Genomic DNA, 10804 nt, shown 5'->3' with positions numbered 1-10804 from the left:
TGCTCCTTAACACAAGAGGGCACTGTCAATTTGCTGTCTGTGACTTCACTGTCTTTCAGTTACATTACACCTCAAATCCAGTCGGCAATAAGAGTAATCAGATCAATCTGAACAATTTCATCACACACAGTTGTAAAGACATGGATTGCTTTGGCTCAAAAGGCTTCACAGGTCAATGAGGATGATCAAAAGACGGGCACTTGGGTAGTAATATCGTATTTGATAGATCGCCTTTCACACCAGGAGGACGTTTCAGAGCGCTTCATGTGATGATAATAATCTTTGCATTTGATATAGCGCCTTATCGTATCTTCGAGACGTCCCAAAGCGCTTCACAGAATATAATGGAAAATATTTTGTAGGCGAAACGTGGCAGCCAGTTGCGCACAATAATAGGGACTATTTTGTAGGTATGTATATTTTGCAAATGCAGCAGCCGATTTGCACACAGCAGTGTCCCACAAACAGCCATGAAGTGAATTGCTACTAATATATTTTTGAAGAGTTCCGTAGGATTTTTAACATCCACTTGAACGGACAGACAGGATTTCAGTTTAACGTTTCACGTTTCATCTGAAGGACAGCACTCCAGTACATTGGAATGCTGCCCCAGCACTCCAGTAGATTATCAGCCTAGACTGTTAGTTCAAAGTCTATGATCTTTAAAAAGTTTGATGTTCTCCTGACGTGAAAGGGGATTAAAATGAGTAAACTTGTGGACTAAGTTCAATGAGCTAAATAGCCTACTCTTTTCCTGTTCTTTCCAATTTCCTCCCAATGTGAAGGTGTTATATAAACACAGTTTGTTGTTTTCCAACGTTCCTACACTTTGTTAGTCTTATCAGAACAAAGCTTCCTTTCCAAAAAAGCAATATTTTTGGCCAAAAAGTGTTGAGTAGTTAACTCATATAATGGGAGAATGTTAATAACACAGCAAATGAGCTGTGGGTTCATAGGATTCTGGAAATCACAATTTTTTTTATTTGTTGCCATCAAGCACTGCTGGGGTCAGGGAGGCAGAGAAGACCTGGTTATGGTTGTGGCCAGGCAATGTACGACTTGAGTCTTAGTGCAGTACTGCATTGGAATGACCCCTGTTAGATGGTACGCAGGACACAAACACTTGAGTGTAAATCTCTTCATTGTACAAGTAACAAAATGCTCACTTTTACGTAGCACATAATTCTGTGCTTTGTAAAAGTGTAAAATAGTCCTCATTCACAATTGCAAGGATTATTAATGTAATATCTAATCCTCATGGTTTTAGAGACTTGAGTTTTTTTTTCAGTTCGAGTTCTATGAGTCATACTGGTTTCTCCTCTGCTACCAAATCCATGTCTTTTGGAAGGTAAGATCCAAACACTGAATGGTTTCACCAAAGATCCATGCTAAATTCAGAATTAACTTGTTTGGGCTTAAAAACAACTTCTTGAAATGTACCTTCAAGTTTATTATAGTAAATAGTAACTTCATATCAACTGGAGACCTTTAATAAATTATGTATTACTCGCATATTGTTTTCTATCTTTGTAAATAAAATTCCATTATGTATAAATTTCACATGAGGACATCTTAAAGCATCTCAAGGAGCTAACTAGGAGCCTGATGTGGGTGGGGGAAAGCTGAGGTGGATTGGGGTGGGGGGGAAAGGAAAGATGATCAAAAGCACAGTTGAAAAGGTAGGTTTTAAGGGGGGCTTTCAAGTGGAATGGCAGGAGATGAGGAAGAGGGATTCTAGACGCAGTTCCATAGAGGGGATGGAATGGTTAAAAAGGTTGCCCACCAATGATGGGGCAGATTGGGTGAGGGACATGAAGCAGGCTGGCGTTCACTGAGAGAAAAGTAGCCAGATCAGTGGAGTTATAGCAGGACACAGTGGTAGGCTGGGGCAAGCCCACACAGATAGTAATGTGAGGGCAAAGATCTTATATTTGACCTGTTGGGAAATGGGGAGCCGGTGGAGCAGAGTGAGCATGTGAGTGATGAGCTGGCAGAGCCTGGTGCAGGAGAGGACACAGGCTGAGGATTCAGGTGGGCAATTTATCGCAATGCACTGAAGTCAGACATGTTTGCTCAGAGAGCCCCAAATCTGCTCATTAGAGATTGGTTTGCATCACACTTTTTATCAATGTGCTGGCAATAATTATACCATCGTGTATAGTATTTTTCACCTGACGGATACTATAGGCAAACAGACTAAAACCTTTATGTGAGTACGGTTAGTTATCACTCATTCCTGGGATCAGATGTCAGCCTTGCAGGGTTTGAGGTGGGGGGAATATGGAAGGTGACAATGGGAAGTAGTCTCACACCCACAGTGGGGTTATCACGTGACCACTGCAAAGACAAACCTTTGAGATATGTGTTTTCTCTCGGTGTTTTCATTACCTTGGCCTGCATTTGACAGATGGACCATTAGACCTAAGGGAGAACAATCCACCCTTTATATATAACGTAATCCCCATTTTAAACCCTATCTTTCAAAGAGCAATTTGATTCATTCCCTACAATACATAGCGAAAAACGAACTTATATCTGCAGTCAAGTTTCAACCGTCCATCTCTGTTTGTTTCTTGGATTCAATAATAAGCTGTCCAGCTGCACATCACCGTAACAAGTACAGAGTTACATTTGGGATAACCACGTTTTTACTTTATATTGACTTGCCAGATTTAAATATATCAAAAAATAATTGCATACTGTAATTCTCTACCACCCATTCAGTATATTTTGATATTGTATCTTTTTTAATTCTTCTCTATTGCTACATTTGATGTAGACGCACATACAGTATATTGGGTTCTTTTCGACGGCGAACTACAAAAGCATCCATCGTATCCTATAAATGGTCTCAATCTATCACTTTCCAATTGTCTGAAACATTGGTAATGTTACTAGTAATAATAATCCTTGCACCTGATATAGCACCTTATCACGTCTTTGAGACGTCTCAAAGCACTTCGCAGAATACACCATAAAGTGAATTGACTGTATTTTGTGGGCGAATCTCGGCAGGTAAATTGCGCACAGCAGTCGTGGATTGATTAATTAAATTATTATTATTTTAAATTTTATTTTAATGATGCAGATGCAGAGGTTGAAAATGCAAAATTCACACTAGGATCCGAATAGGAATTTTAAATATTGAAACCTGCCAATAGCCAGATGTGCATCGGGCTGACCTCCAGCTCCTCCACACTGTCTACACCAGCTCCACACTGGCCTCCAGCTCCTCCACACTGTCTACACCAGCTCCACACTGGCCTCCAGCTCCTCCACACTGTCTACACCAGCTCCACACTGGCCTCCAGCTCCTCCAGACTGTCTACACCAGCTCCACACTAACCTCCATCACCACACTGACATGATGGATGCTTTTGTAGTTCACCACCTAAAATAACCCAATATACTACATCAATGCAGTTGACCTATAGGAGCTCAACAGTGACGAACAGGAGCTCCACTTTGACCTGATTTTCTGGCCATATTAGAGCAGAGTTCTCTCAAGTCACCATAATGCACATCCAGTGATTGTTAGAATTAATTTTTAACCTGTTAAAAATACCCCATTTTCAACCCTGTTACGAAGTTGTATGTACACAACAGTGTCGTGAGACTGGAACACAAGTTACGAATAGTTGTTAAAAAGAGAAGTTGGAATTGCAACATTGAAAATATCCAAATTAACATCATGATGTATAACTTTAAATAGCTGGAGTAGAATTGGATGTTTGTGTTTGGCAACGTGAGCAATATCAGAGCTGGGAATGTAATACTTTACACTGGCAACCAATGTCAGCCTGAAGCACTCCCAAAATAGCTGTGGCACAGCTAGATGCCTAGTTAAACACCCTGACATTGCCATCTTTCATTCATCGCTATCCTTTGAACTTCTCTTGTACCAGGAACCATATTTCCATTTGCAGTAATGTGACCAGCAAAACCAGCTGACATGACTTAGTGCAGGTCACAAGGGCCCACAGGCTAAGTTTAACAAAACCATTAAACATGTGAAGGCAAGAAACCCCACTGGAAAACGAGAGGCAACTTAAAAATTGAACAACATTGCACTGGTGCCAGTCCATTGATACCAATAAAGCTCTTAAAGTGCTATTCAAATTCCTCAAACTGATAAACATTAATTTAATTTCACATCAGGAGGAAGCAATTAAATCAGGAATAAAATAACCTATCAACAAAGATCATAGGCTATGCAAATTATCTTGCCAACTACTCAACAATTAATTTAATTGAATCAAACCAATGTCCTCCTTATTCCTTTCACCTGAGACTCTTGTCTCCTATTTAGTCCTCTCCCTCTTGCCTGCCTTAGCTCGTTGGTATATTTACTTCTGAGGTATTGATTTTACTGCATTCCTCTCCTCAATGTGGGTTTAATACTAACCTGCTGTTTGCTTTTATGTAATTTTTCCATTCCTTTACATTGCAGTGGAAAAGAACTTGGATTTGTCATGCAGTTTATGTTGTTTATCTTTGTGGTGCAAGACTTGAGTTGGTTTAGTGAGTACAGAACTAGAGTATGAATACAAGTTTAGAATTAGCCAGCCTGAAGACTGCATGGAGGAGATGCCCTAACAAAATTCACTATTGCTGTGGATTAACTCCTTTTAATGAGGAGACTTAGGAATTTCCTGACAGATTTAATTGTATGAATACTCTAACATTTAATTAATTCATTTGAAAATTTTAAAGTAATATCTATTTAGAATCTTTCTGGACTTGATTTTAAACCGGTGAGGTGGAGGAGTGTGGTGCGGTGTAGGGTAGAGGAAGGACTTGAGTCAATGTTGATGTATTTTTTAGGTAATAATAATTATCCTTGCATTTGATATAGTGCCTTATCCCATCTTTGAAGCATCCCAAAGTGCTTCACAGAATGCACAGTAAATATATTTGACTGAATATTTTATGGGTCAAACACAGCAGCCAATTGTGAACAGCAGTATCCCACAAACAGTTGCAGATTGAGTGACCAAATTATTATTTTATTTAATTTTTATTACCCCCAGAAAAGCGATCAGCCAATCGACTGACAAACGGGTTCTTAATAACTGCTAGGTAAACAGAAGTGTGTGCAATAAGGAAACTTGCCCAACATTTTACCCTGCTGGGAATCAAACCCGGGTCCTTTCACTTATGAGACGAATGCTGTAATCATGAAGCTACAGGACTCCACAAGATTTGTACTCTCTCTCTTGCTGTCATATTCACTTCCTTTACTAAAGTAACTGGCTTCATTTGAATTTTCATTTATGTAAGACTTTTAAAAATATATATATTTTAGTACTTTTTGCAAATCCTATCTGCACATTGAAAACTGGATTAAACTTGATTGCTTATTTGACTCTGATCTCTTATCTGAATTTTAGTTGGAAACTTTCAAGCATTTTATTTTTTCACTCCAGAGCAGTGTTGGGAGAGTGCTACATGGTGTTAGATGTTTAAAAAGCTAAGGTCCCATCTGCTTGTTCAGGTGAATGTTGGATATCCCATGAAGGGAGTTGCACCTGATGTCCTGACCAACATATTTATTTTTTCTTCTGATCCACCTCTGGTAGTGACCCTTTCCAAATATGCAATTATCTGATCACCATGGTAAAATATATCTGCTGTTTTTTTTGCTGCTCACTGACGTGAATAACCAATTAACTGGAGGGTTGTTTGCCATTTTGCTGCTTTAGTGCTCCAATCCAACTAACCATTATGAACTTCTCTACTGGCCTGTGGGGAGGATAGGTGAAGTGTTTTAACATACCCAGTGCTTGGGATATGGAATGCCTTGTGGCAGTGGTGGTTGAGGCTGAATCCATATCAACTTTCCTAAGGGACTTAGATGGATATCTCAAAAGTAGTAAATTATAGGCGTATGGGGAAAGGTTCCTGCTATTTTGAAGTCTGGAATGAGTGTTCGATTCTGAGGTCTTAAATCATTGCTTCCATTATGTCACCTTGTCTGTCAGTAGGATCTCCAGAAATAATAATAAATATTATTGATAAATCTAATAATTCCTGAAGAACAATTTAAGCTGCATTTGTACCTTTTTTTTAGGACAGCAAAGTGATGTAACCAGTAAAGAGATGGTTGCATCAATCTTCCTCCCTCCCAAAATGGACCCTTCGCAAGTTATAATAATAATAATTTCATTTGATATAATGCCTAATCACATTGAGATGTCTCAAAGCACTTCACAGGATATATTGTAAAGTGGATTGACTGTATATTTTGTGGTGCAAAACTGAATAGTTTCTAAAGTTAACTGAACAGCAAAACTATTTTGTTGTTGGTTAGTGAAAGGTGTCATGGGAGACCAGGAAGTAATTACGGAGGTTCCTGTGGCATTGAAACGTTTGGCGAAATATGTGGTGCGTGGCTTCTACAGAGTGGAGTATTCTCTCACCCTGGACTTGCTCATTCGCTACCCCTGTGTGAAGGAGGAGGATCTGCAGCTGCTCCTGAAGTTTGAGAAGAAGCAGCTTCGAACCATCCTGAACACGCTGAAATCCGACAAGCTCATCAAAAGTCGCACACAAGTTGAGAGGAGCGCTGATGGGAAAAGCTTCAGGCACAATTACTACTATATCAACTACAAACTGCTGGTGGATGTTGTGAAGTACAAACTAGACCATATACGCAGAAAGATTGAAGCTGATGAGAGGAATTCATCCACTAGATTGTCTTTCAATTGTCCATCATGTAGCAGCATCTTCTCCGATTTGGAAGTTAATCATTTGTTTGATCCTTACACAGGTATGTTGAACTTTGGGACTGGACCATTAAAAATGCATTTATCTATTGACCCAGTATCTTGGGACATTATCCTGACATGAAAGGTGCTATACAAATGTGTTTTAATTGTTGAACTGTACTCATTATGTAAAGTAGCAATTAACGATTTGTTCTACAAATTTTCTCCTTGTCCATTTCTGTCTCTGTAATGTCTACAGGCAACTTAAATTGCACTTACTGCCAGACTGAAGTGGAAGAATCCTCAGTGTTAACTGAACGAGATGCTCAAACCCTTCTGGCAATTTTCAATGAACAGATTGAACCCATCTATGCACTCCTGCATGAAACGGAAAATATTACAATTCCATATGTGCTTCTGGAACCACAGCCAATGGAGATTCCAGAGTTAAGGTATTTTATATTGGAGCATTCCAAAGCTACACCCTAAGCTAAATATTTCCTGGTCTTTTTACTATGTTTTCCTACAATGCATTCTCTCTGTATTCCAATAGTAGATGAGTAATTTAGTTCAGCACAGGAGCATGGAAGATAACTGATAACATGTGCTTTCAGATTGATATCACAGTAATATCCCTGCCCACATGAATTCAGTGATGCTAATATACAGAATCTACGAAGATCACTTAACATGACCAGTATGGCATAACTCGGCTTACTATTTGTTAATGAAGGTATATGGCATAGACTAGTTGACCCTGAAAAAACAATGTTTTTATTCTATTCATTAAATATGACTAATTGTCCTTAAACATCTATGTAAGGAATAACTGAAAAATACTAATGTATGAAAAATTGTTGGTCACATTTCCTTCAGCCAGAATCAGAAGTCATACTCTTTTGTAAATTTCAATGGCTCTGTGGAAAAATGGTCAAGCAAAGCCTCCATTTATGGTGATATGTATGTGGAAAATGTTGACATCAATGTCCAAGACCCTGAAACTAAAAAAATTAAAAACCCTATTAAAGAACAGCTCAAATGGATGACTGAAAATATTGTTGAAGAACACAATTTGGGCGCAATGAGCAGTTGGCCTGGTGAGTACAATATCTGACATGTCGTCTGAGAAATCTATATCAAATTTAAAGATTATTGTGATTTCATTTGAAATGTATTTTTTGAGCAATGATCCATATTCAGGCTAAATCTTACTTTGTTACAATAAATGGAGGACACTGCATTATTTGAGCTATGTCTTTTGGATGAGTTGTTCAATTGACACATTTATTTTTTTAAAAAAGGGCTTTCTCACAATTTCCTGGCCAACAAAATTAAATTGGTTATTGTTTTTTAAAGGAGTTTGTGTGCAAATGGCCTACAAAAATTGCTATACCAATGTGTTACTGTGCATATTTATATATAATAGTCCCTTGTCTCCTTTGTTGTAATAGTCGTAGTAAGGTGCTACTTGTAATGTAAGGCACTTCAGATATTGACATTGGAAATTATGTTTCTGAATGACTATAACAATAAATGTTGAGACATCTTAACTATTTTTTACACAAGGCTGAAAACTTTGATCCTCCTACATAATGTCAACATTCAAAGCAACTGGCAAGTTAAGAAATGAAATGTGTTTTGATTCTATTTTGTTTCTTGATTTCATACTCTAGAACAAATTGTTATTGAAATGCCTGAAACCCTTGATAGAAATGCAAATTCCAAGAGTGATTCCTTTAATAATGAAGTCATCAAAACACTTCTGGTTCATGAGAAAAAAGTGTCTTTTGAAGCTGTTTCCACATCAAATGCCAATCGAAGTGAGGCAGACAGTGATACGAGTGCATCGGAGGAAGAAACCAAGAATGCAAAACTAGGCTCAAATTTGGATCTTGAAGAAGAAGAATATCAGTTTGAAGAAAATGACCCAACAGTCTTTATTGCTGGAAAATCCCACCTCTACAGTGAAGTCAGCCAAAACCCTGATTTAGTATCCTTGATGAATGATGAAGAGCGAGAGAGTTACATTCATATTGGCCAAGAAATGTTTCAAGCAATATGAGTAAAAAAAGCTGTAGTATTTGCTTTCACTGCTTCTGTTAATGTAACTATATTGAAATACATGTATCAATATGGAAATTAAGTTACAGAAGCTATCCACCTTTTTTTTCCTGGGGTAATAATCCCTTCAAAATAAATAAAAAATAATAATTTGGTCACTCAATTCACGACTGTTTGTGGGAGACTGCTGTGCGCAATTGGCTACCGTGTTTTGCCCACAAGTCAATTCACTTCACAGCAATTCTGTGAAGCGCTTTTGAGACCTCTTGAAGACGTGATAAGGCACTATATCAAATGAAGTATTATTGTTGCCAGTGTAAATGGATGGATGCATCAGTGTTTAGCAGTTATGGGCGAAGCCCAAGAGTATGTAGTTAGCTCACAGTAATTAAGATTCCACCAAGTTTCAGGTTTATCATGAGGCTGTCGTGCTTTTTAATTTACCACTAGTAATCTATTTGAGTGCATGAATGCATCTTATATGGTCTACAAATACCTCAAGAACACTGCACACCCCTTCCTGCAACATTTGCACTTCCAGGAAACCTCTTCAGTGCCCTCCATGGTTAGCTCATTGGAACTATGCAGACTCCAAAAGTAAAAAATGTTTACTAGATTTTAAATAAACTTCAAACTATTTTTACAAGTACTTTTTACTAGATGTGGCGCAGGAGTTGGCCCAGTTATGAGATTGGAATTTCCAGTAGATTTTGCAAATCCCATTTTTGAATGAATGTTTCAGTTGCAAAACTATTTGACACTTATAATAATCCTTACATTTGATATAATGACTTAACATGTCTTTGAGACATCTCAAAGTGCTTCACAGAATACACCTTAAAGTTGTGAATTGACTATTTTGTGGCTAAAACCCACACAACAAATTTTGTTTCGTTACTGCCACAACCTATATACTTTGTGTATGGCTTTTTGTATAACTGACTAGAGATGTGAAGTGGCAGTTGTACAGGTGCATTTGGTGGTTGTGCATAAGAATTCTAACTAGGAAACTACCTGATCCCAGGGAGCAGCAGTGCTGCATATAGATGTGTGGATGTCCATTAATACTACTCCACCTTTTATATGTTGAAATTACAGATACCAGAGATTGATGCACTGGCAGTGGGTCTCTAAGATTGTAATCACTTGGGAGGGGACATTGTGACCACCAAATATGTCACATGAAACTCCATAAGAATTCTAACCAGGAAATTAGCTGCTGTTCTGCAAATTTCAATTTCAATTTGACTTCTATACTCTGATTTGTCCTTTCCTGATTTCACTCTTGGCAATGCCAGTTGTCTTCATTGGCTCCTCCTCCCATCCCTCCAGGCCTCTGTGGTCCTGCATGGGGTTCACCTCCGCATGTATGCAGATGATTCGACTATCTCTCAATTCCAGGACCATTGCTGTGCTGACTGGTGATGGCCCTCAGTTAGGAAGTCTTGATGTTCAAACTCGACAGCTAAGTGTCAATAAGACTGAGGCTCAGGGGTTCACTCCTCCACAAGGCACCAGTGTGGAACGTTGGGTGTCTTGTTCAACCCTTCACCTCCCAATGATCTTTCAAACCTTACAACTGGGTTCTCACGATGCTTTCCCTCACCTCAAAATCTCTGTTCCCCTCCTCTGACCTTCTTCCATACCACCTCCAGGCTTGACTAAAGATCAACCAGAACTCCAACCATTATTCTCATCCTTGCTCAACACAAGCTCTCCATCCTCCAGCAGATCAAATTCATGATTTTTGTCTTCGCTTCCAAATGTCCAACTAGTCTGTGACCTCCTATCACGGCCACTTCCTCCAAGCAGCAAACAGGAGCCTGATTCACATTTCCTTGAAATGTTCTGCCTCACTATGGATGGCTGAGTCTTCTGCCATTCTGTTTGATCACAATCTCCAAAATTTACCTTAAAACTTCTTTCACCTGCTGTTAGCCTCCTGAGGTGGATAGATATGTTCAATCAGGGTATCAAGAGATATGGGGTAAGGGCAGGTAATCGAAGTTGAGGTACAGATCAGCCATGATCTTATA

General features: G+C 38.8%; 1 protein-coding gene across 1 annotated transcript; it reads left to right on the top strand.

The window, feature by feature from the left end:
- The first annotated feature begins 6321 nt into the window (after window positions 1-6321).
- On the top strand, window positions 6322-8769 carry LOC103178231 (general transcription factor IIE subunit 1-like). Its single transcript, XM_042340680.1, has 4 exons — window positions 6322-6769; window positions 6967-7159; window positions 7584-7795; window positions 8381-8769. The coding sequence occupies exons 1-4, from the start codon at window positions 6322-6324 to the stop codon at window positions 8767-8769; spliced, it is 1242 nt and encodes a 413-aa protein (XP_042196614.1).
- The last annotated feature ends 2035 nt before the right edge of the window (window positions 8770-10804 follow it).

Source organism: Callorhinchus milii, unplaced genomic scaffold (genome assembly GCF_018977255.1).
Source record: "Callorhinchus milii isolate IMCB2004 unplaced genomic scaffold, IMCB_Cmil_1.0 Scaffold1, whole genome shotgun sequence".
Lineage (NCBI taxonomy): Eukaryota > Metazoa > Chordata > Chondrichthyes > Chimaeriformes > Callorhinchidae > Callorhinchus > Callorhinchus milii.
Note: the sequence above shows the minus strand (reverse complement) of the source record. Positions and strands in the feature narration are given on the sequence as shown.